General features: G+C 36.3%; 1 protein-coding gene across 4 annotated transcripts in view; it reads left to right on the top strand.

The window, feature by feature from the left end:
• Positions 1 to 27,734, top strand: part of KCNH7 (potassium voltage-gated channel subfamily H member 7) — a 228,201-nt gene that overhangs the window by 146,297 nt on the left and 54,170 nt on the right. For 2 of the 4 annotated variants that reach the window (XM_065068678.1, XM_021290922.2), the window contains exons 5-8: positions 1,802 to 2,230; positions 6,477 to 6,497; positions 7,013 to 7,036; positions 10,327 to 10,541. In XM_065068678.1, coding sequence (XP_064924750.1) covers positions 1,802 to 2,230; positions 6,477 to 6,497; positions 7,013 to 7,036; positions 10,327 to 10,541 — 689 coding nt within the window. The remainder of the gene's footprint in view (positions 1 to 1,801; positions 2,231 to 6,476; positions 6,498 to 7,012; positions 7,037 to 10,326; positions 10,542 to 27,734) is intronic. The other 2 variants (XM_065068679.1, XM_021290943.2) reach the window with 2 other exon arrangements.

Below are 27,734 nucleotides of genomic sequence, written 5' to 3'. Positions count from 1 at the left end.
TTCTTCACAAAGGCATGCTAAAATTATGGTACTGTTCCATAAAGGATACTTTGCAGATCAAAGTACAACTGTATTTCAAAAGCCCCTGGTCAAATTCATGGAAGAAAGTTACACCCAAAGTTCAGTTTGTGGTTTGTACATAGTCTCTGGCTCAGAAAGTTTCTGAACTGCAGATAGGCAGAAACTGAGTAAATTTACTGGGACAAATACCTCACCGTAGTGGTTCTTAGGCTCCTTCTTCATGTATCTACTATTGGAAAATATCAGAGGTCCAACAGTGTGCTAGATGGACCTGTGGTATCATCTCCTAGTGTAACTTCAGCTCTTACAGAGCTTTTACTTTCAGAAGAGCAGGGCACGTTCATTCATTTAGAATTCAAAATAAAATAAATACTAAATATATAGGACATTCACTTCAAAACATTACATGATTAAGCTGTGCCATCAATTGCTCTGCAGTTACTGTTGGCCGTAGACATCAATGAAAGACTACTTCAAAACATTTCAAAATGGGATGATAAATTTCAGTGCTAAATATTAATGAATATTAGCTAGCTACAAGTGCTGGCAATTAAAACTGACTTTAAAAAAATCTTATCACAAAATAGATTTTCTTATCGCAGTAAGAGGGAATAACAAGACATTTTGAAATGTCCTCAGAAGTAATTTTGCTATTGATTCACTGTGGAAAATATTTATGTAGCAAAGTGATGACTGACAAGAAACTACTAGATAAGTCAGACCATTTATTCAATAGCATCTAATAATTTCAATTATTTCAGTTATTTAATTTTGTTATTTTTTTTTTAGCATTTCTTTTTCTAAACTGTTAACTATGGTTTCTGTACATCAGAAGTCCCTGTGCCTTCGCCTGTGAGTTGCATTACACAATACTTCAAAATCTTTGCTATTTAGGTTTGTGGTTTTAGAGGGACAGTTTGTAGATTTTACAGTCCTTTCTTTATATTTTCTTTATTTGCACTATATTTTATACTTCCTCTCAGCTACTAAGATTTCTTACCATCACACAAAGTTGTTAGTTTTCACACACTCAGAATATCCCACCCTGCCTTTCAATATATCAAGCCCAGCTAAGCCCATACCCATACGAATGTACAAAAGATAATTGCATTGGGTGGGTACAACTGAGGCTTGTGAGCCGTGTCACTGCTTTTTCTACTTGCATGTTCCTTTACTTTTCATTTTAAACTCATTCAACATAAGTGTTTCATTGAATTTTAATATGTAAGTATCGGAAAGGATTGTGGCAAAACTTATACACAACTTATTTTTCTTTCCTGAAAGATTAGCACAGGTATCTTCCTGTTAATTTGTAGCAAATAGATCAATAAATCAGCAGTACACTATTAAGCACATGGAGTTCAAATTGTAATAGAATCCACAAATACCTAGTTCAGGATAACAGCTACAAAGTGAAGTAGTTCAATGTGTTCTAGCAGTCTTTTATGGATGCATAGATTTTTTTAATTCAGAAAGGACCATCAGAGTGCATAATCTTATCTCTTTTAAAATAGATGGTAAAATCAATGCTGTTGTCCTTATTCTGAGTTTGATAACTTAGGTCTGACTGAAGCACGAAGTCTTTTAACACCATGACTGTAAAAAACTTGCATCTATACAATAGTTCCGTATTTACACATTACATTGCTAAGTATTGTAATTTATTAGGAACAGGTAAATTATTTAAAGCTATTATTATGCAGTGTGTGTGAAAAAAACCTATTTTTATTACAATAAACTAATATGTAAGATTTTCTTCTTTATATGTATTTATATGCAGGTAGAGTTTTTGGGTTCCGGTTACCTGGATTGAGACTTCTAACATACAGAAAGCAGTCCTTACCACAGGAAGATCCTGATGCAGTGATAGTCGACTCATCTAAGCACAGCGATGACTCAGTGGCTATGAAGCACTTTAAATCACCTACGAAAGAAAGTTGTAGTCCATCAGAAGTGGATGACACAAAAGCACTGATTCAACCTAGTAAATGCTCGCCTTTGGTTAATATATCAGGACCTCTTGACCATTCGTCACCTAAACAGCAATGGGACAGACTTTACCCTGACATGATACAGACAAGCAATCCACTAACCCATTCCAGATCAAGAGAAAGCATTTGTAGTATACGGAGAGCATCTTCAGTACATGACATAGAAGGCTTTAACGTCCATCCCAAGAACATTTTTAGGGACCGTCACGCAAGTGAAGGTACGCTAGATAGTCAATGAGTATTCTGTGATTTACTAAGAAAGGAATTATTACAATTTTTCATAGTAATTATCATCATTGTGTAAACCAAACTAAACATAATCAGCTGTATACACACAAAAGCACACTAACAATATTAAGGGCCCAAATATGCCAGGATTATTTACACTAAATACATCTTTTCCTGTCTAAGCAGACCAATGAAATCATCAGGTTGCTCTTAGGGTAACATCTGCCTTCTTTATAGGGATATAGCAAAATCAATCACGTCCAACATTCCTAAAACTAATATTGATGTTTGGGAGGGGAAAAAAAATCAGGTGATCAAGTTAAAATTGCATGCATAGTTCTGCCCATACTCACATATATTAGATAGTCTTTGACTGTAGGAAACCCTGCTTCAGAGATTGATGAGTTCATTTTTTTTAATCTGTAATGTGTAAATTGTATATTCACTGATTCAACAGTGAGACATGCTTTTTCTCTCACACTGGAGAAAATATCCTCAGCAACTCCATTGAAATGCTTTGTGTAATCTTTACTGAAGTACTCAGTGGAATGTTGAAAGGCATAGTGTAAAATTCCTCTAAGTGTGATCTTCTTTTTGTGTTAGTATATTCATGCAACCAGCAAAATTTACAAAGATTTTTTTTTTCTGCCCTTTTTTTCAACTGCCTTTCTTCATTATGCAAAGTCATGGAGTGTGGTCCATGATTTCTTGTTGGAGACAGGCAGTTTGAGAAATTTGGGAAACAGCTTAGCAAACAGGGGTTTGAAAGCCCTATGAATGGAGATGCACCTTTGAAACTGACCTGTGCGGGAAAGTGCCACATAAACAAAGCTTTTGCAGCAACTGTGGTCTGATGACTTGAATTCCATACTTTCAAGCCAGATGACACGGAATGTATGTGGAGTATTTTAAGAATTCAAAAATATGTGTCATGGAAGATGGTGTATAGATTCATAAATTAGCAAGAAAATGAATTCTCATATTCAGTGAGTGTCTGGTTTTCTCCCATTCATTGACCACAAGTGTAAAATTCCTTTAAGATCTCCTGGCTTTTGGAAGGTCCACATCAAGGGCTCTTTGCTTCTGTACGTCTCCTAAAACATAAGTCTGAATGTTCCTTTGCCACATAGATTAACTCCTCGAATCGCAGAACTAACTATTCCTTCCGGTTACTCTTAATATGATGGATGAATACCTGTTTCTCACTTCTGTTTCTATTGGACTCTGATTCTTTTTCAGTTCAAATGAACCTGAAAATGAAATTAAACCCATCCTAAATGATGCTATTTTACTATATTTCATGTTCACATTCAAGCCAAGATTTCAAGATCAGGATGTGGAGGCAAAAATCTCCAAGGCCAAACCTTGGCATATCTTTTGGACCACTGCATAAGCTTTATCTTGATTTCAGTTTCCCATGATATTTTATCTAAACTTTAAAATAAGACACATTTAAAGACATCTACATTGTCAATTTCTATGTACAGAACTTATTCTCATTAAAGCACTTCCCAACTGATCGTTCTTCATATAGTTATATGATGACAATGTGTAAAAATAAGTTTGAATATTTAATTTCTTCGGTTAATATGATACAAAGCTCATGTAGAAATTACCATGATTTAATACTTGCTGCATGGAGGAGCAAAAATTTCTAGCTCCATTGCACAGAATAATATTTTTCTAATGTTAAATACTAAGGAAAAAAATTACTATGTGGAGTCAATAATCCATTTGAATTCCTATGTCCTCTCATGTGATGTGATAATTTACAGCATAAACAGGTAAAACACTGCCACACTGATTTCACTCTGCATAAGCTACAAAATAGAAAAGAATCTGGCCCTATGTTTAGGTCATAACATACACATTCTAAAAAAGTACAACAGAATAGAGGATGGGTCTCAGAATTGCATTAGAATTAGTAACCATCCTTGATGCCATCTGTTTCCAAGCCTATTAGAATTTGTCACCTTATGTTGAAACAATGTTTAAATTTAGGCAGCAAGTCCAGCTTGCCTCACTGAACAGTGAGCCATAAAACCGTATTGTTGCTATAAAACTATCCATGCAAGTTAGGCAACCAGAATTCAGCCTAAATCATCTTCTCTGGACTCTCAGATTATGACCAGAAGCTGTAGATACTGTACTGGAGAAAGTAAAGCTCTAAGTAAATGTAGAGTACAATACATAGAAGTAAAATACAGGGTGTATCAAAAAGCTGTACCAAATTTCAAAGATATAGTGATTTCAAATTGGATCCATCTTTTTGAAATACCCTGTGTAGTCCCAACGGGTTAAATTATGGGGCCTTCAATGTTGCAAAATGTATAACCCAAGGGAGCATAATGTTTAATATATTTCCCATTCAATTTTTATTTTGTTTATTGATCCTAGTAATTCTGAATTGTCCTGAATCCCCTGAAGACTACTACTCTGTCTGAAAACACAGTTCAGGATTCTGATTTTTATTTTCTACATCTTCCAGTTCAAATAATATTATTGAATCAGTGTAACAGAATTCTGACAGAAGGTAACAGCATTTAGCTCAATAGTAACTACAGTTATTCACCTGCGGTCAAATTTATTTTTGGAAGATAATGGAATTGAGAATTTAAATTATTTCATGTGTGAAATTAATTTATGTAGCCTAGTTGCCTATCACTTTAAAATTATCATAGCTGTGGCCATTATATGCTGAAAGGTATTACAATAAAAATGACAATTTAGGATTTTAAATTGAGTGTCTTCAATTGAATTCAATTCTAAATTTGCCTGGCTGCAAAAGCAGTAGGGCAGGAACTGTGTCTTCCACCACCCAAACTCCAGCCAAGCCTTTGTCACCTGAAATGTCAACAATCTGGATTCTGCAGGTGGATACAGGTCCGCAGGAACTTTTCAGGAATCTTATTGTCTTCAAAAACTGACTTTAACAGTAACATCCCTGCAGTCTTTTGAAGAAACAGCAGGCTTTTGAGCCTAACCCAGCCTACAAAGTCTGCATGGCTGCTGCTGGCACAAAGAGGCATCAGGGTGAGAGGGACTAAACACTCTCACACCTGTGGTACAGAGGGCTGAGCTCAGTGTCCCATGCTCTCCAGTCATCAGGAAGCTGAGGAAAAGACAGAGAGGCAGCAGGTGTGCCACGATGCCACAGGCAAGGCTCAACGTCACCTCCAATTCCCCTCACAGGAGAAAGCCGTGGCCTTTTTCCAACATGGGGCTGAGCAGGCACACTGTAGGGACAGGGCTGCCACGGGGCAGGTGGGGGCACAGCCACCTCAGGCCTCACAGGTGGCATGTCAGCAGGGGACAAGTGCAGGTGAATATCGGCTTGAGCCCAATGCCCCAGTGAAAGCGGGTAAGCTGATGGCAGCAGCGCACAGGGGCTGTGCAGCCTGCGCTTGGCCCCTCGCTCCCTGCCTGCCCTCAGACCTGCACCCACCCACCCTGAGGTGCTGCAGCCAGGCAGGGGGGCACGACACAAAGGGGCCTGTCATATGTGCATGAATAGGGTTGGTGTGTAGTAATCCACCTGTGGGCTTCTTTGAAAGAATAATAGATAATAATAACAATAATAATATTCTCCCTAAAGAGGTTTGACTAAAGATGTTTGATCTCGTGAGAGGATCAAGGGCTAGGTGGGCCTGTGAGAACAGACAGTTTTGCCACTGTTACCTTGTGGAAAGGCACCTAAGAGCTGAAGAAAGGTTTAAGGTATGTCTTTCTCCTCAGTGTTTCTCCAGTGTTTACTCAGAAAGGTGTTGCTCCACTTGCTGCCATGGTAAAAACTTCTCATGTGAGCCCTGGGCGGGCACAGGGCGTCTGTGCAGGGCAGTCGCACAGCCCCACGCCCCATACAGCCAGCTGGCCAGCCCCAGCAGCTGCGGGTGTCTCAGCCTCACTTAATCACATGTGACTAATTACCACTTTGTGGGTTAGTAGTTTTGATGTCCAACCCCGGCTGGACTTGTGGAGAAATAATTTTGTCATGTTACTGTTAAGCCAAGTTCTACTACCTGCTGATCTACTCCAAACTGTTCTACAGATTCTCTCTCAATTGTCAAAGTGACTTCGTCTTGATTAAAAGTCTACATAATATAGTCAAGGAAGTGCAAAAATGTTTCACTTTAAACCACATCCATATTTTGAAGCAATATTTTCTGCTTTTCCTGATGTAGATTTTAGTTGTCTTTTTTCTCTCTTTTTCTTCACTTTTATTATGCTGAAAACCAGACAATGGTCGCAATGTCACAGGTAAAGTATGCATCTAGACTGTACCTTCCAGTGTTTCAAACAGCCACACTTTTTGGCATGTCACTTTGCCTGCTGTATGAAATGTTCAAATGCAACATTCTCATGCTGACCTCTCTGGTCCAGGTGCATTACTTAAATTATATTTGTTAAACATGTAGTTACTCCCTTAACTATTGTCTCAAAGCACTAACTACCCATCCCTGGAAAAAGTGAAAGCACGTTTAAACAGTCATTTGACTTAACTATCTTTTACTTCAAAGAAGAAAAGGAGGGAGATAGAACATATCATAGTTATTGAACTCAGTACTGTTGTCCTTAAGCAGGTAAAACTTCCACTGAAGCTAACAGAAGTTTTGCCTGTGAAGGGATGTATAATCAGGCGGGGTCAGTAACAAACAATCTATTGTTATAAGGTGCTTAGTTTTTAGTTAACTATCTCAAAAATAAAATATTTGGTAATCAGGAGCCTTGTGGAAGTACCTTCACTTATTCCTCTTTTGTCTCCTTAAAACTAGTTTCACGTTCCTGGATGGCAGGGGGTATGGTTTTAAACTTCCTGTAGTATTAAAATGTGCATGCATGAACTTCATTGCCAATTTCATGTTTAAAAAATATCTAGTGCAGTTACAAAACTGTTTCTATTCACCAGCACTGAGTTACATCTTTTAGAAGCATTTTGAACATAATTCTTAAGTGACTTCCTGCATTTCTACAAAACAATTACTAAAGTGTTCAGTTTAATTGCAATATTTGTAGCTATGTCTTAAAAATGGTTTGTGACTTCATGCATGATGCAAAAAGTGTGTGTACCTGGTAAAGTCTGCTCTCTAAACTGCATGCAGTGCATGAGCTACATTCTGTAAAGCAATTAGTGGACTACTAAATCATTGCATTTGCTTTATTTGTATGTTGGCAAAATCTTGGAGAAAAAAAAAAGTCTCTGTACTGTAAAACAACTTTTATAAATGTATTTACTGCTGGTGAAAGAGGATGGATTGATAGCTCAGGAGAGTGTAATAATTTCTCAGTGCATTGTGTAAGCAGGGACAATGGATTCCTACCATAAAAATGGGGACCTCAAACTTAACCTTAAAGAATCTCATTTGTAGGGTAGGCAGAAGCACGTCATTCTCCTTGCTTATTCAATTCTTGGCCACTCTGCTGAAACTGTCAATCAGGGTGCCAATTAGTGTCAATTGTGATTGTGATTTGCTGTGGCCCTCTTTTTCTTCTTCCTGCTATGAGAGTACAGCAAATGTCCACTACCTGTCAAGTATCAGCTCAGTTGCTGCTAGCCTGGGCTATACTTAAGCTAGTAATGTTTTTTGATTAAATACCATTATCAGTAAGGTACATACCTACCTTTCACCACTTTCTAAAGCAAGAGAAGGTGGATTTAAAAAGCAAGGTTTTATCCCCACTTGCAATTAACTTAAGTCTAATGTTACACATGAGGGTGTGAGTCTTAGATAGCAAAGGAGAGTGTAATTCCTTTTGGGATAAAAGCAATAAAAGATTTAAATCCCAGAAAGCAAAACTTCAATGTAATTTAAGCACCTATAAGATTACCATTTAAAAATAAAATAAAATAAAATAAAATTTAAAAACTCCACACCCTTATCTACTTTCTAATAATGGATTTTCCTTAGGTTTCCTTTTACCTTTGAGTTCCTTTGGTATCAAGAGTCTTGTTCATCTGACAAATGGCCCTAACTTGATACCCCACTCATGTCTAAGCCTCCTCAATATTCAAAAACTGTTAATTGTTACAACTATGTTGAGAAGAAGAGCTGAAAAATGGCATTCTGACCCTACATAGGTAGCACACACCAGCCAGATTAGACACTGCTGATTTCTGAGGAGATTGCGAGCCCTGATGTATTTTGAAGACCACTTTTTAATAGACTCATGTAGATCATGTGAAAGATAGATTCAAGTCCTACCTGGGCCAAATGGTGTTTCAAGCACTATATTTCAGTTCCTTGGTAGTGTCCTTAGTACCCGGCTTTTTAACAGTCCTTGTGGGAGAAAAGCAGTGGCTTCTTCCTTTTTCCAGTAAAGCTGTTCCACAAAGACTATACTAGGTACGTTGTTTCAAGGACAAAAAAAAAAAAAAAAAAAAAAGAGTGAATTTGTAGTTTTGTAGTTTAGTGGTTAGAGCACTCACCCACAAGTTTTTGTTTCTCTTATATTAAATGGTCATTGAACAAAATGCAGAAAGTCTTGCAAGCAGAACCACCAGACTGATCTCTCTCAGGGGAGCACCTGAACTGTTAGTCTGGAGCACCATGACCTCCCTTGTCATCTTGAATTCCTTTTTGTACAGTGGCACAATTTAAAATGGAATAGTAGAGGATTTCTGTCTCTGGCCCAGATTAACGTATAATTAGCAAGAATTTAGGAGGTAGAAAGCATGTATATAAATCCTTTTAAGCTAAGAAAGCAAATTAAAAGTTTGGATCTTCACCAAGCATTCTAATTCAGGTGTGAGGGAAGATCTGCCTTTCCTTAAAGAATTTTTTAAAAATTAAGAAAAAATTGAGGACTGCCTGAAGCATTTCCCCACAAATATTTTCAGGCTGCTGGTTGCTTTTGACTTTCACTCCTTCACACATTGCAAATACAATGCAGCTGTTCTGCTGTTGACTCTGCAATTTACCCCATAGGCCTAATTCTGTCCCAGTGGCTGTTCCTGAATCATCACATCCCTTCTTGTTTCCCTCTCAGGAAGAGGAAAAAAAAAAAGCATCACATTGTTGCCCGTAATAGAATTAGGATTCAGTAAGGTTCTCACCTGGATCCGAAAAATGACCTTCAATTCCACACTTCAGATACATTGTTACTGACTGCAAGATGTGTTTTTTTTCTTAAATGAATAACTGGATCTAGCGCTTGCTGTCTAAACATCTTTATAGTTCTTTTTTTCCAGTAATAATCTCACAAGCAAATTTTCCTTACTATGAATATTTTTGGTGTCTGGACCAACTTTATGATGACAGTGCAAAATAAGTATACTGATCAGTTATATTGCTTTGTTATTGTATAAAGAAATCTGTCCAATATTGAAAAGAGTAACTATAATGGACATGTACCTCATGAAGTATTCAAACTCCATATTTTTTATCAATCACGATGTACTAAAGCTGTATAACATGTTTAAGTGTATATTAAATCCTCCATTAATATTGTGCATATGGCTTTCAATTTTTTTTTAGTAATGACAATTGAAGAAATGAATTTTGTGAGTTTGTGATACTTCAGAAGGTTTTTAGGACAATTTTAGGTTAATATTTCTGTTGGTCAAGTATGGTGTTACTTGATGGGGCAGAGCAGGGGTCTACTCAATTTCCCACTTTACCAAAAGGCATTTTAGATCTAACTGTCATGTGAGCATGAGCAACAGTAGGAATGTGGTAAGAAAGCCTTTGCTCAGTCCAGACACATTGGGGCACTGTGTGCCCTATTTCTTCTTTTATAAACAAATGAGAATATAGTCTTTATATTCAGCCAGAATTACGATGGAGCATACCAGCATACCCAATATCATGAAAACAAGTAAGGATGGATGTATTATGTACTTTGCAATCCATTGACTCTATAAAAAATACTGGGGGCTCTAGGTAAAGGAAATTTCATATTTAGATCAAATACTATATTTAATTCTCATTAGCAATAAAGTTATATTTTAAAGGTAGATAATTTTAATACTAACAACTGGTATACTGAAAAACAGTTTTTAACTACATTTTAAATATATCCCACTTAAACATTAATGATAACTTATTTCTCTGCATTTGTCAAGTACTAAATATGTGTTTTGATTTTTCAGGGCCTTTTAACCATATCAAGTCAAGTCTTCTGGGATCTACATCGGATTCAAATCTCAACAAATACAGTACAATCAACAAAATTCCTCAACTTACACTGAACTTTTCGGATATCAAAAGTGAAAAAAAATCTTCATCTCCTCCTTCTTCAGACAAAGCAATTATTGCACCTAAGGTGAAAGACCGAACGCACAATGTAACAGAGAAGGTTACCCAGGTAAGGAAATACCCATTATTTTAGTTTCTTTTCAGTTTTGTGGAACTAATTATTAGTGTATTCAATAGATTGTTACTCTTCTCATGAATGATTTGGATCCAAAACAATTTCAAAGGCTTGAGCCGTTACTTATTTTACCTCTAATTCACTTGAACATGAGGTAGTTCACAACATTAGATGATGCTGATAACAAAAAAACTTTTCAGGTCTCCTTTTTTCCATGGGAAAAAAAAAAAACTGAAGTATGCACCAAGTGCCCCAAATAACTCATCTAATTTCAGTGATTCCTGTCAGTCAGAAATGTTAGTTTCATTCTTTTTTCTTTTTCTCAGCTTTATGAATTACTGATTAGTTCAAGGTACAACATAACAAATGGTAGGTGATTGTGCCACTGATATAGGTCTAGTTACATCTTGTAATTTTTGTTCCAGTGCTTCCAGTTTTTCATAATTTTCTTTACTGTGGTTAGCTTTTCCACATGTGTACATCAAAAACACTGTCAAAATGAAAAGCAGATACCTTTGGAGTGAATGTATGATATATTCTTTCGTACTTGGGAATGAGACATATGATTGAAACAGCTGAAAACAATTCAAGATAGCATATTTTTTCACTCTAAGACAAATACATTGTCCTCCAAAGGCAACAGAAGTTTTCAGCTAAATTCAGTATCAATTTTACATTTTTATTGTAATGTCATATGGAGATTGGTGAGGACAAGCTATCAATGTATAACATACTGAAAAAAAAAATGTATTATGAGAGTATGCCAAATAACTTTTATAGTCTTAGTAAGCAAAGGTTCAGCCCTTAACTGCCCATCCACTGAGAGAATGAAAGAGGTCAGAGGTGCTTTGTATTAGAACACAGATAGAGATTCCATAAGGAAGATCCTCTCAAGAGTAGTTTTTGACTTACTGCTGACCTGTCTTCCACAGATCAGGCTGTGTCTTCTCTACCTTGACACTATGCCGGATATTTTCCGTGCTCCTATTCCTCTTGATGGATATAAAAAAGGAATGTATTGTACACCCTCCTAGAGAAACAGAGATAAAAGTTCTATGAGTTCTATCTTGAGATCAGTTAGTGCCTAAGAAGTAATTGGATTTTTGTCTTTCATATATTTTGTCTTTGATAGCTAACTTGAATCTGCAACCATTGTACTTTCTTCCTTCATCAGTTGTGAAAGATTTAATCTCTTCTGGATCCATTTTGATATGTTTTAAATTAGTCATAGTAGTTATACATAGAAATATTTTCACAGATAATATGACCAAAAGTCAGGTTACATTAAGACGACTAATTATGTTATGTAAGCATCAGTCAAACTTGATTTTTTTTCTTTTTTTTTTTTTTTCAAAATTCTGACTGGCTAATTAGGTTGAGAGTGCCAAGTTTCTCCATACTAATGACACTGTTATGGGGGTAAAAAATTTTAAAAATCTATGTGTATTCTCCAAACAACTTAGATATTATGAAAAAGTCCAATAGAAATGGCTTGGATTGGCTGAACCTTCCAGGAATATTGACACTAACTGAATTCAGAAATAAATTTGAAATGCTGTATAAAAACTTTACCATTCACAAAAGACTGCCAATTTAATTTGACATTGGTTTATGTCCTCTTCTAGAAGTATCTCAACCAATGTGCAGGCTACAATTTGTGTAGCAAACTCTGATAATATACCGTTCATCATAATTGAAAATAATTCCCCACAACTGTTCCTTTCTCTCTCACTGTAGTCAGTTATTGATGTTTTTAGTTGGTGCTCCAGCCTAAACTCTAGGATTAGGTACAGAGAAAAAATCCTGGGAGCTGTAAATAAATGTAAGTCTACTGAATTTGATAATCAAAGAACTAGTTAGCTAGTTATTCTTGAATTAGATTAGAAATAGACATTTAGAAGATGAAAGTGGCTAGTTTTAGTTGTGTTTATTCTTCTAATACCCAGTGATTTAAATATGTTTTATAAGAGTCTGCACTTCTAAGTTTCCACTGCATATCTGCCTGTGTCTTTAAAACCTAAATCTCTTTGTGAAATTTGTCCTAGGCCCATAGATCTATTTTCTACCTGCAGAATAGTGGAAAAGTGGTTTTTGGGGGTTTGAGCACAGTGTTGAGAATACAGTATGGCAGAAATGTCAGATAAGATAATTAGGATACCCTCATGCTGGCGCAGTTGTCGGATACGTGAATCTGTGGAAACAGCATCAAAAATGTACAGAGGGCAATATGACCTATTTAATATATGGGACAATATCAGTAAATGAGCAAATGAGTATAAAATTGCCATGGTAAGTTAAAAGATCACCCGTAATCAGAGTAGTGACATTCTCAAATAGTGTTCTAATAAGTTAGGGCAGGAATTCCAAATATCTTTAACAGAGCCTGAGAAGTACGTTAGAGAGATAGATAACATGATGTGCTTTTCTGGGATTGCGGGACTTGTTGACATGGAAGGCCAGTTCCAGTCACATATTGCACCACTCAAACATGTATCCATTTCTCTCTTTGTAGTCTTCATTGTGTCTCCCTTTCTTTTCCTCAATTTTGCTGAGAAGTTTGATGCTGCTATGACCTGACTTTTTCACTACTGTGGCTCCTCTCACTGTGCAGCTCAGAATATAGAGACATGGACTCTGATATGTGCCACAGTAAGGTATCAGTGAGCCTCGCAGTCGAATTACTGCATTCTGGATCCTCTCTCATGCATTAATAATATCAAACTGAGTATCGGCATCATAGGATACAAGAACGAGTTCTTCTTCCCAGAAATAACAGTTGTATGACTCCTACCGTATCCACAAGCTGGATAAGTAATTCGGGTAGTGAAGACAGCGAAAAAGGAGGGGATGGCAAGTCTGCCTTTACAAGGTGGAAGAAGAACAAAAAAGTAATGGCTATTGTGTTTAGAGGAAGTAATACACATTCAGAAATCATTTCAAGACGAGATGCTTTAGCAATAAGATTCTAGCGGAATAAAGTAGAATCTAACAGGAGAATACATTTTAGAAAATAATTTCAGAAGGAACATAAAATCTTGTGGGACAGTGGTTGATACTTTGAGGGAAAAATATGAACTTCAAAATGCAGGTGGAGAAAACAAGATTTTGCTACGAAACTTAATAAAAAAAAAACAAACAAATAAATAAAATCTTCAGCATCTTGCCTTTTAAGTAATACAAATAAATTAATCTCTCCAAAAAGAGTTAGATTATAAATTCTACTGCAAAGACCCTTAAAATATTGTCTACTACTTATCATGAATATTGTTTTAAGATACAGCTTGTAGTGAAGTGCTGTACATGTGATAGTCCTGAATAAGTCACAATCTTTCGGCCTTTTACCTGGGTCTTCGCTGACAAAACTCCTTGTGTAATGCGGATCAGCGTAACTTCTTCTGGATGCCTGTTTCTACATAACATTGAGTTTTACTGAGAGGAATAGTCCAATAGTAACTGCCAGGTATCTCTTATTGAAATGGTGACATTGTCATATCCCGATGTAGATATTTGTCACTAAATTTGAATTTACATTTACATTCCACTTTCCTAAAGGTTCTTTTTTTAATGTTCCACATTATAATTTCCAGATGTGCTAAGCTAGACTCTCTTCTATAAAAGTCTCAAGTTTTTTTCTTTACTCTTTTTTTTTACAGTCTGTTCAGAGGGACAGTCCAATTTCTGCACTCTTTTGCACTGACAGTTTCAGTTGGGGTCCTGCCACTGATCGTTAGAAAAAGACAAGTCATCCCAGAGGCATAAGAAGTAGACTTTTATTAAAGAAAGCAATGGGGCAAAAATTTAACAACCGTCCCTGAACATTTTTGACAAATTTGTAAAGTAGACTTCTGGCCTTAAAATTACAGCATGTAGAGATGCAACAAGAAGTGATTTTATTTTTTGTTTAAATACAGATTTCATTTAAACCTTCTTACATATCCAGTTCCCACGTATAGCTCCCAAGCTGTGAACTCTGTTGTGAACAGACTCAGAGCAGCATGAAGACGAGAATAGTCAGTACCTGTGCTTATTTTCAAAGAAAAGTGAAAATTCCTGAATACCCATAGATCAACACTAGCAACAAAACCTTTCTTTATCATGTTGTCTAAGAAAAACTGTTTTGTGGCCACTGATGAGTAATATTCAGAGATTATTGGTCCCCTTGAAATTTAACAGCCTGTTGAGACATAGCATGTGGTTGAAAGACCCAATATATACCTCTTGTTTGTTATTTGTCTCAATAACTGATTTACAGGAAGGTAAAACTCCATGATCTCTAAGCTTTTTGTAAATAATCCTGTAGGAAATATATATACCCAAACCAGTTACATGGCTGATCAAATGACAAATATGTGCCTTGACAGGCTACACAGTTGATTGGAAGACTGTAATCCGATTTGCAGACATACTGAACACCCGCAGCTCTTCTGACAGTGGAGTTCTCACTGAAGGGGGTGTCACGTATGAAGTGAGAGACCTTGTAGTTTCACTACATGTTTTCGTAATTTGGCCAGACTCTATTCTGTCAGCCCCAAAAGATTAGGAAATAAGTAACAATATCCCCCAAGGGCAGCCTCAGATGTTGATATAAAAAGAACCATTATACGATACGGACTTCAAACTGACCTTCAGGCTAAGAGAAGACTAGCAGCATCCAGGACAGAGAGGGGCAATATAAGACCTAAAAATAAACTAAATTATTGAGCTATGCATTTTCAGCAGTTTGATTCAGCTGACGCACTGCACTGTTTACAACATCATGCAATAACTCACATACACACAACATTTGAATGCTGTTCATTTTGGAATGAATGCTAACATAAAGCAGAAAATTCTGAATTAAGGGGAAACAATTTTGATAGGTCTTCCAATTACACAGCAAGGCAATTGAAAATGAAATTATGGGGTAAGCAGAGCCAAAATTCCCAAGTTATGGTATGGAAAGTTGAAATGATTGGTTTCTGATGAAGTGAGATTCTTCTTTTTTCTATTATTTGCTATTTCCGTTCTCAATGACCAAATGACATAGCTTATACAGGAATTGTTATCTTTGTTTACAATCATACTTAGCACCATCATGCAAGAAAATATAATCTTTTATTTTCATTATATAATTAGGCCTCATAAATGCTATTGACGTAATTATAGAAATAGTATAAATGTGTGTAATTTCATTATCATTTAGAAGGTGTGATGCACCTGTGTGTGAAAAGAAGTAGAGATCATGGTGATTGCAAAACCAATAAAAATACCTGAATCTTGGGGTCGTTATTTATACCTGTGCAAAGATATTGCCAAAACTGGAGAGTGGGCTCTTTTGCAGCAGAGGAAATAGTCATACAAAGTGTGTGGAAGCAGGAAAAAAAGCCCACTGTTTTCATCAATTTCAGAAGAAGACAAAGCATTTTCTTTGGAATTGCTTGTTGTTACATCACATAATGAACTGGCCAATATACTTATTGCTTCACAGCCACTGTGAAAGCTAAAATATTCCTTCCCTCCGGTAGAGCCTCTTCTCTTTGTGACAGCTGAATGGACTAAGACATCTGAACTGTTGCAGTGTTTTGAGAACATTTTAAAACATATGGTAGAAACGGAGCAGTCGGAAAGCCCATCTGCTTTGAAGCACATAACCTGGATGCATCCATAATTAGTCCATGTCCTTCCCCCAAGATCTACTTTTCTGAGAAAGAGATTGCCTGATTTTGCTGAGTTTGGAAAAACTATCCAGTTTCTTCTATGAGTTGCAGTTCTGACTAATCAATGTTTTGTATGATCTTTTTGTTTTTACAGCCTTGAACCAAATACTCAGTCATCTGTTCTTTGATGCTAACATGGAATGGAGCGTATTAAATTTTTTTATACTAGATCTTTTTCCAAAGCAACATTCTTGTTTTGATGCTAATATATACGGGAAAATAGACAGGCTTTCAGGCTGCATTGTATTTTGTTCTGAAAAGAGTTAGTTTGATGAATTTGTCAAAGGTGTAAGAACTAATGCCCTAGCAAGCAAGTAAAACTGAAGCTGATCAAAACCAAGGGGTAGGCAGCACTGAGGCAAACCTCATTTCTCTAGACTAGAGCTCTAACCCCCCAAACTCCCACTTCATAGCGGATTGACCTTGGAAGTTTCAAAACTTGGTAGGTTACTCAGTTAAAACCAACAGTTTTGACACCCACCAGAACTGTCCCACCATAAACTGCAAGAAGTCAAGGCCCTGCTTAGCCCCTGTCAAGCCCCACTGAAATCCAGAGAACTGGCAGAGTCCTCCCATCCACTTGACATGCACAGCCTGAAATAATACCTTTCACACATGCAGTTAGAGCTGCCTTAAGGCAGCCACTGAAGGAGTCAGAGTCTTCTCTTTTATGTAACCTCAGAACCATACAAAAAGGTAGTGTGGAAGAGACATCTAGAGGCCTTCTAGTCAACATCCTACTCAAAACAGCATAACTTCCAAGTATTATCAGGGTCAGGTGGTTACCATGTTAACTCAAGAAACAGTTTCTATGTTTAGGTCAGCATAAGCATGTACTTTCCTGGAGAAAACACCCAGCGACAGACAGCAATAGCAGCTGGTGTGTGGAAAGAGGGAGGGAGGAGGGCAGAAAGCTGTGGATCTCATGGGCCAGCAAGAGCTGACATTTTACAAAAAGCACTGCTGGTGCAGCTAACGTTTAGGCTACTAACTTAGAAAGAGGCAGTCCTGGGTTGCAGTCCCAGAGTATTTTGCCCATTACTTATCTTACATAAATGACCATCTGTTAAAAAATCCACAGAAATAGCCCTGGGCACCAGGGACTCAGGCTCAGGACTTCCTTTCTCCCCATCTGAGTGCCCTTACCCTCAAACGCTCTGGATTCTGAGCTCTGTTCTAGTGCCAGATACCTCACATATACGCACTGCAGTATTGATGTTGGATCCAGCCACAAAATGCCTGGGCAGCTAATACTTAGCATTTACCTGAAATTACATATTCACCCCCATTGAGAATCAGTTTCATCAGACAAAAACCACAGGTATGTGAAGCTAACAATTTAATATTAATTTCTTGCAAGTAACGAGTTTCCCTTTTAACACAGCACTTTTAATGAGCATAGCACAACAAAAATGTCTAGAAAATATTTTCTAGAAGTGGCTAGTTCAGGCCATCTAGAGTGTAGAAACACATTATAAAATTAGAATCTATCTGAAAAAAAGTACCTAAATTGCATGAATATTTAATTGATATTCATAGTACATGAACTCAGAGAGGGTTTTCTTCTTGATATCAGGGTGGCCTTGTATTAGATTTATCTTAGATAAGTCTGTTTTTCTTCCACAGTTGAACAAATCTTTCTTTGTAGTACATGGTAGAATTGTCTTTAAGGTACTTTAGGTGTATTTTCAAGCATAAGATTTTTATTCAAAAATTGTCAATTTTACATTCAGCCATCACTTTTTAAATATGAAAAATGCAGTAACTACTTTTCATTTAGTATCTTGGAAGCTGGCATGAGAGGCTATGTTCAGCTCCAGACAGCATGTACAGAATACTACTACTAATAAATGAGAAACATTTATTAAATGGGAAGAAAAGTTCTTCATTTCACAGCTTTGCTTTTTTTTTTTCTAATCTAAGTATCCATCTTCTTTGAAAATGTTCCACTTTCTAAATTAATTCTATTAATTATGAAGAAACCTACTCTCTTTTGAAACAAAAAACCTGCTGTATGGTGTGATCTTACATCTGTACCTATCTGTTCTGTTCAGAGGTTCACTAGGTTTGTAGGTGGGTTAACATCAGAATACTATAACTGAAGGAGAGTAACATCTTTTGCTGCAGTTTAGTCCCTAATGATGTTAGCCGCTGGGTTTGGAAGAGAGCAAGAAATCAGTGTCTGCAGCTCATGGTCATCCTGTAGAACTTGTTAGAGGCCAAGTAATTTATTTTGATTTATTTTGTTAGGATAGCATGCAGACCGCAGCTTCTTTCCAGGTTTTCAAACAAAGCTTGAAAAGCAAGATTTTATAGGATCGTAATTTCCAGATATATTATGCTCTCTATTTTCTCTCTTCTTTACACCTACAATATAAAGTAAGTTAAGGAAGCTGCAATGGTAAATGACCTATTCTGCAGTTTACGCAGTGTGATAAATTAGTCAATATATCTAGAAAACACTAACACTAAGAACGTTAAAACTTATAGTCAGGTTTCTATCCTAGGCATTATTTCCGCTGGATTGAGCTTTTGATGCCTGCAATCATACATGCCATCAGCCATAGTATCAAAAAGATTCCCATATCTTCCTGGTTAAAACCATAAATAACTGTACCTATTCTCTCCTGAACACAGGTGAGCTAGAGCTTCTCAAGAAGTTATTTTTGGCTCAGTGATGCTGTGTTATCACAACATTTCTGTTAGAGTACCAGAGTAGATAGTGAAGAATCACCGTGAAGGTCCTACCATGTCTTGCCACAATTTCCCAGAAACAAAATATATTTTTACGTCGGAAAAAAAAGGAAAAATGTCTAATGTAAGATCCAGCTCCTGACTGGGAAAAGGCAAGTTTTTCTTCTCAGTTTTCCACGGTCACAATTCCACCCTTTTTCTCTGCCTAACCAGTATGAATTGAATAGTGAAATGTGATTTGTATCATCACATTGTGTGTACACGTGTATGCAATCTGTTCCATCTCCCCTTGCCAAATGATTTTTTGGTTGGAGTGTTACTGACCAATTTGGGTAGAAGGCTGGGCAATGCACTAAACTTTCCTACAAGTGGTGTGAAGAGAAGGACCTGAGCAAAATGCTAAGACTTAATGTTTCCTTTAAGTGAATCAGGATGGCATATGGTCATTAGGCATTAACACTGGAGAGCCACAGGGGAGAAGGACCTTTCTAAATTAAGCTTTTCCTCAGCTACCAGAGCAGTTTAAATTGCAGTTCACACCTTTTTAAACAGGGGTCTATTTACAAAATGCAAATTTTCTAGAAACCAAAGTTTGCTTATTTTGCTGATTATGGAAAAAATATTTATAATGAAAGTAACAGTTAAATATAAAAATGCATCAGTGTCTTTTCTCACTTTCTGCTTCGCTTCTGACAGATACATCAGTACATACTGTAATCATTGAATGAAACTATGGCCATTGTTGCTTCATTTTCACTCCATGCACTTCAGATATTCTCTTACAGCTTTATGCCCTTCTTTAGCTTCATCAAGGTGCTAGGCAGCTAACAAAATAGTCCAAATGGATAATAATGAAAGATACTTTTTTCATAAATATTGTGAGGAAGACAAGATAACATCAATAAGCACAAAATATACTTTGTTGTCATGCCATGAACAAATGACAGAAAATGTCTTGTAGGTGACTGGAAACAACAGCAATGATTTAAGCCCTCATTACAAATGCAACCCTTGATGTATTGTTATCAGACATATAAATGCTTGTTAGCAGTTTAGTGTTGCCAGAAGAGCGATGAATAAATCATAAACTCTTTAGCATCTTGAAGGATAGCATTTTCTGTCTTCTGGAATAATACCTGTTTGTGAATTTTTAAAGAAGAGAGTTACACAACTTTTAATACATATTCTGGCATTATCATTTGCTAAAAATAGTCAGCCGTTAATATCTCCTTCTTTGATAATCTGCATATCACTAATTTAAGATTTAAAGTTCAATAAAGCACACTCAATAAATATGTGTGCTTCTAAGTGTTACTCTGATGATGCATTACCCACTACTATGAAACTAATTACATACTGACTGGCAGGAAGAGGCTCTTGAGGTTTAAGATCTATAAGCCATTTCTTAATTTTTTCACGGAAAATAATGGCTGGGAAATGAACCATTAAAATACTTCCTCTCTTTTAACATCTGTCTTCACAAGAAAATAAATGATAGGTTAGTGATAGTGAGTTTTAAATTAATACATGTACTGAAGTTTGGTGAGGCAATTTTGTTTGAAAGTAACATCCACAGAATATTATTTCCATAAAACCTGCACAATTTTACTGAACGACGAAGGCTGTTCTACTGCTTTAATCTCATGGCATACATAATTTTCCTCAACAATTTGAAGATTGGGTTACTGTGTATTTAAATATCCTTAGCTGAATAGATTTACCTGATTATTTTATAGTCTCATAAAAATGTGGCACTTCATGGCCTCAGTGCTGTAAGGTGGTCAGCACTCCCAGGAAGTCCCAGTGCTCTCAAATCCAAGTCAGATTTGAAAGTTTACATCACCACCAAGGAAGGATGCTGCCCTATCAAATGGAGACTAATTGGATGACATTTCTTGGGGAACCTTTGTAAATCTTAAAGACCAAGAACAGTTTTGTAAATCTCTTCATATGGAAGGTCGAATTACTTGATAATAAGGCCTGCCTCTTTGCTTTGTATTGCAGTATTGGTTGAGTTCTTTAATGTATCACTACATTTCTGGAGGTTTCAGTGTTCATGGATATCATTACCTTTAGATAGTGCAAGCACTAGTGAGAGCTCAGTAATTGTTCAGTCCAGCTGCTATAATTTCAAGGCATCAACCCAATCACTGTATACAGATGAGCCATGTCACTGATCGATACATATACTATATGGGTGTAAGGTCCAGCCATGGGATCAGATACTAAATTTGTTCTTTGTTTCATTGTATGTTTTAGATTACATGATGTACAATATCATTATTACTCCCATCATGCTCATGAGTATAATGAAATGTATTTTAACGACAGCCCTAAAAAGCAACTATGGAGAATAGGGGAGAGAGATAAACAGAGAGATCATTTTTAACTCTAAAAATACTAAAATACAGACTTCTGATACACAGGAGTGTCATCAAGTAGAAGGTTTGCTGCTGTTCAGGCCGATTCTTATATATGTACTTCATTTTACAGTTACACACTCCAATTCATATATTTGTATCATTTTTTAAAAGTGTCCTCTAAAAGACCTTCCATTTCCAGCTCAAATGCAACTTGCTATCATGGTGCCATTAACATGGAAGATACAGATGACTTTAAAGTTAAAACTTCAGCTAACAGGGACAGTAAAGAGCCACGTAAAACCCTGTTGGCAGCATATTACTTGGTCAGTGTTGTTTTTCACAAGCTATCCCTGCAAAGTCTGGAAAACAGTATTTTTCTCCTCTCATTGAGGGAACAAGCAATTTGAAGCAGGTATTTTGAGGCAGGCTTGAGATTACAGTCTTTCCATCTGAAAAAGCTTGTAGCTTCAGCTATGTAAATTGTACACATTACAGTGCAAGAGATTAAAGAGGAATCAAAGCACCAGAAAGCAGGCATGCAGGCAGCAAAATATTCACCTGTACCAGTGAATCCATTTCAAAAACCTCAAAGATGGAATTGTAACTAAACTACCTAAGGCAGACAAAGAAAAATTCAGCCAAGGTAACTTCAGCAGTCACAGCAGCATTGTTACTCTCACAGGTGCAAAAGACCTTTGTAAATCAAAGTCAGGTCTATTCCTTGTGGATATGTTAAGAGATTATGTCTCAGAATTACTCTTTTTCTCCAATTTTAACAACATCAAACAGCAATAATGTTCTATTTCACTGATTTTTTTTACATTTATCAGAAAAATCACTTAACGCCAGATGAAATAGGTTCCAAATACTGCTTAAAACTTACCCATTTTTTTTCTTCTTTCACACCATCACATTGCCCACCAAATTGCAGCTCCATCAGAATATTCATTTACTGAATATCCAAAAACCTTTCCAGTGTTTCTGCATTTCAGTTAGGTTGAGAATGCCACAAACTCTGTCTTCAACTCACACAAAAAGTGGCAGATTGACTTCTGGGAAAAAAAAAGAAAAAAAAAATATCCAAATACACTCAGATAACATTTGAGTTTTTCAGGTTCAGCCATTAATAACAAAAATGCTGTTTCAATGCCTGCCTTAAAATTACACTTGGTGAATTTGTGGACACAGTTAACAAATCAAAAACAGAAACAAAAGCAAAAGCAAAAACAAAAACAAAAACAACTCTACTGTGCTATTCCTGACCCTGCAAACAAAGAAATATTGAGCCCATTCTTTAAATAAGTAAGGTTTATATCCTCTTGTATCCAAAGTCCCAAATTGGAAACATATAGGACAGGTAAGGACACGTAATATTTTCACACAGCAGCAGATTTTGTTTACAGAAAGCTTAACTTAAAAATACAGAGGCCATTAAAACACTCTGTTATATGACCTCATGGGTATACTTAAAAGTGTCTGATAGAGAAAGTTAATTATCAGCATTATATAAGAATTATACTATATAATTTTACAGTATTTAATACAGACAAGAGTAAAGTGGGAAGACAAGTATTGACACCATTAGTATTTATTGGTTAAGAAGGTGGTCTTTAATAACTATCCTTTGAAACACTTTTAAAAATATACTTTACATGTAAAAAAGCCTTTTAATGCTGATGTGTGAAAGGAGTATATAATGTGTTTGGATGGCACACTAAATCAAAAGCATTTCAGCTTTCTTTCAATACTTATTAGTTGTTCCTGTCAGCATCAAGAAGGTGATCATCAAGATGTCTGATATAGGAAAGACCGCTGTAGTCTTCTGGTGAAGTAGGTAATGCCTACAATCTGGGAGCAGATATTGATATAACTTCCATTTGCTCAGTAACACTTGTTTTATTTTTAGGTTGGTTTAGGTTCAGAGATCTCTTTAGGAGGTTTAGTCTGTAGGGGTCTCATGGTAATGGTGTGAATAAAGAACAAAAAGGAAGAGATGTCCTTGCTAGTTGTTCATTGGTAGCTTCGGTAGAAGTAATACACAGGAGAAAAAAGAGACAGGAGATGTTATACCATGAGATTAGATTTCCACAAATCTAATAAAATCTCCAATGCAAAATCATACCCTCTTTTAAAGCTGAAGTAATACTACTTCATTTTATGAACTGTGCTGTCGTTCAGATATAAGGTCTATGATCATGATAAAAAGGGTTAATTATTACAGGAATTTGGCTTTAGTTTTTGTATCTGTTTCACATTTCTCATTTTTATTTTCCCAGTTTTTCCTGTTCAATGCTGTCATTGTACTTGTTAATAAATATCTGAAAATGAGTTCAAAACTATGTGTTAAAAGGAAGATATTATAGGGGGCTTGGATAATATTGGCAGTGTTCACTCTGCACCAAGAGCTGCATCAGAAAGCAAATAGGAATAGTAATTTACCTTTACTTGAACTTAGGAGATGCTACCTTCCTTGATTTCCTAGTCACCAACAATGAACTTGTAGAGAGTTGGAAAAATCTTTACTCCAAATAGCTTTTCAATTTTTTGTGAAATTAATTAGAGGTCACCGAGATTAATTTAGCTTAATAATCTATGGAAACCTCCTATAAAAATGAGAAGGATATGATTGTGCTCATGTCACTTGCCTATGTTCTTTGAAAAAACAGAACATGCTTTATATTTTATTAGTGTAGTCCCCTTCCACTTTTACACTCAGATACTGAGTATGAAACGTTTTGGTTTTCTGATTCCACTTTGAAACATTCTGCTGAATTCCTTCCTTATTTTTTACCAGCTACAATAATGTCTATAATAGAATTGTCCTGATTCCATTATCAAGTCTATGTTTTCATGTACATATCTTGGCTGCTGAATACGCTTCATACAATGAGAAGTTTTAAAGTTTCTTCAGTCTCTACTCATAATACTCGAGTCTCTCAGCATACAAGGACCTGACATGTTGCTAGTTTTGCTGCAGCTTCCCTGACTTAAAGTTTCAGGAGTGATCATCCATTTATCTGTCAGGGCTGCGCACCTAGTGTTGAACTGAGCCCAGTAAGATATTGGCAAAAATAATATTTTTACATGTCAGATACTATTTCCTACAAATAAATCATCGTAACATTGTATTTCAGTGAGAGGGCTGGTAGCATCTTCCATAGTTTTACGCAAGAAATTTTATGGGTGAGATAAATGTGTATTTTAAAATCTCCAAGTAATTTGAGATTATATTTACAGTTTTAGCTTTATTAAATGTTTATGAAATTCTCTTAACATGAAAGGTGCTATGCAAGAGCTAACCTTGTTAGTGCAAACTTCATTTCATCTGTGGCAAAAGCAGTGGTGAGAAATCAATATTTAGTACTGAATATTACTACAACATTTAAATATACAGTTCATATGTGACGCACTTTGTCATAAGATATAGGAAAGTATCTTTCTGGAAAGCTAATTTATTGAGCTTTGCATACATCAAACTTCCACCTTGTGCATAGATATGCTTACTATCCATCTACCTTACAACTGTTGCATTTCTCCGCACCCTGTATATCTCTTATTTTTCCAACAGGAAATACTGTTCTTTGTTCAAATTTTCCAGATGTGCAGCATTTTTTTCCATGCTAAAAGGTCTCACCTAGATTGTGAATATGCTACATATTGTTTGTGTGAGTGTATATGAATCACATATCCGCTGTTTGTTGGGAAACATACACCACAAAAATCAGTGCAAAGGGTCCAATGCTTTCCAAATAAGTTACTCCTAGAATCTGCTCCGTGCAATCCCAGTAAACTCACAGAATGAGTCCAGCACTTCTTGCAAGCATCAAGCATGCTTTCTGGTTGTTCTCCATGCTCATGTGCTTTACACAGCTCTACAGTTGCTTGAGGCGCCATGGTGTAGCATGTAACCCTACCCGACATGTGGTCTCATGCAGTGCTACAACAGCCAGAAAAACAGACTGTAAATCCATGCAGTGGTTTGACAGAAGTATTTCTTTAACAGTTCATGGTGGTATTCATAACAGATGTCTTATCATTTATTACTTCTGTTACGATTTATTAATACGCTATAATGTGTCTTCATTTTGTTTCTAGTTCTTGGGCTTTTACTGTATGCATTTGAATTTATTAATAAATTTAGATTGAAAATGCCTTAGAACAAAACTTATGAATATACATGTGTTACCTAGCAATATTGGTCTCTCAGAGTCTCTTGAAACTGTGCAGTTTGCATAATAGATAGCAAAAATAAAGTGTTTTCATGCAAGAAATAAAAATAAACTGGAAAATGTCCCCATTAAGCTATAAATTCAAAGTTAAAAGAAGAAGAGGACAAATATTTGTGTAAATTAATCTTAAAAATAATCAACTCAATTTAGAGGAGTAAGATTGATGATAACTCATTGCTATTACGTAACAGTTTCTAGGAATGCTTTCAACTCATTATCCTTTGCAAGATGCTTTCAGCTTAGTAGGTAAACATTATTCTCTCTACTTAACAGAATTTAGAGAGGTTAAATGTCAGCTCACCTAAGATCACTGAGAAACTCAGTGGCAGAGATCAGCATATAATTCCTAGATCCTCCAATATCTTGCCTAGTGTTTTGCCTACATATTCCATGTTCTCCAAGAAGTGTCGAACACTGCTCCTGCACGTGGTGCTGCAGAGCCTGTAACAAGAGTCCCCTCCACAAACCAGTTATCCAGTGAAGCGTACAGCCAATGTGCTGCAAAGCACATCAGCCCAGTTTGGCTCCCTGAAACTTCAGCAAGAAACACTATGCAAAACAAGGTCTTTTGAATACATCATAGGGCAGAAATGTTACCCAGTACCAGGTTTTCTTGAGGAGAATGATGTTAGAACTGTCAAAAATAAAGTAGCACCACAGGCAGTGTAACCCAATTTAATGTGAGAAAGGCTTACTGAATCTTTTTTTTAATTAATTGTCACTTGATAGCACCTCTGGTACATGCACTTCTTTTCTCCTGCTTAACAGAATAGCAGGCATTAATAAAGTTTCATTCCTCTTAAATATCTTTTCTTTAAATTTCAGTTAACTCCTGTTATCTTTGAGAAACTAAAAGCTACCAAACACTTTAGAAAGATAAACCTGTCTAAAACGGTGTGAATTTATGACAGGTACTTTGATCTCACTCCATTTTTTTGGGGTATCTGATTGCAGCCCTTCTATTATAACTTGAACTTGTGATCTCAGAAAGTGAGCACATGAACCAAAAAGAGCAAAAGGTGTTCACCACCCCTATCTGTGTGAACAGCTGAAGTAAGATTCTCAGAGTCAAAAAATGTGTTTGAATGGAGAGTCTTCTAACTTGCAGCAGCACTGTTTTAAGAGTGAATGGGATAAACAGGAACACACAGGAAAAGTTGAATTTTGGATCAGGGTTCTTTACTGAAAGGCAAAATACAATACAGTTTATTTAATTTTGAAATTTCCTCATTATAAATAGAATTAATCTTACCACCTAATACTGCTTGTAAAACACACCAGTTATAAATACATTCCTGCTTTGATCAGCAAAACCAGTGTGAGACGGTATTTCATCAAGGTTGAATAACCCTAACATTTTCTAAGAGAAAAGCCATTGCGACTAGTATGACTTCTGCTACTTAGCATTATAGTTTTCTTTTCAGTAAGATGCCAGGGTGTTTGGCTTTCTCATCATGTCGTGTCCCAAGGTTCAGAGACTTTTAACACTGCACTGCTTCTGACTTTTCCCAGTGTTGCTCCTTACTCTTGAAAACGTTTCATTCCCTAAGCCACCTCTTTTACAGTCCAAACTATAAGGAAAGTTTCACTGTCCAGAAGAGAATGGAATGTCTTTTCACTGACAGTGAATTTTTCAACATCTATTTTACGAAAGTGGAAATAGTAAAGGTCTTTAGAGTGGATTACTAAGTACACTGAAGTCTTCCATCTAGCCAAGATGGCCAAGACTGCCCAAAACCAGAACCCAAGCCTTGCAAGGATGTCACACAACAGCAAAAGGATAAATGCACCTTATATTCAGCCTCTGTTGAAAGTGCTAACATGAAACCAAATAGTGTGTTTTCTCTTTTTTAGGTATATGCAACTGTGATTCTTTAATTTGTGCAACAAAATCACATCTTCTTTTTCTTGATCCAGCAAACAAAAATAGTTACATGAGTGGGTTTTTTTCACTTCCAGTTGCATGGGAGTAAGCAATGAAGAAATGTGAAACTGTCAGTCAGCCTCTCCTGTTTGTCTCTATGAAAGTTGGATCCATTTCTGCTATGATCACTTTTATAGTGTTGTTCCCTCATTTTGCCCAATTGGGCTTTTTTTTTTTTTCCCCTACTCTTCAGTTTCATCTAACTGTCTAAACCAACCCAGGAATAAATGTAACTAAAATGAGAATAGGAGCCAGATTTCAGGCAAGTCCACTTTACATTA

The sequence above is a fragment of the Columba livia genome, chromosome 7 (assembly GCF_036013475.1).
Source record: "Columba livia isolate bColLiv1 breed racing homer chromosome 7, bColLiv1.pat.W.v2, whole genome shotgun sequence".
Taxonomy (NCBI): Eukaryota; Metazoa; Chordata; class Aves; order Columbiformes; family Columbidae; genus Columba; species Columba livia.
The sequence above is the reverse complement of the archived record's forward strand: the minus strand, read 5'-3'. Positions and strand labels throughout refer to the sequence as shown.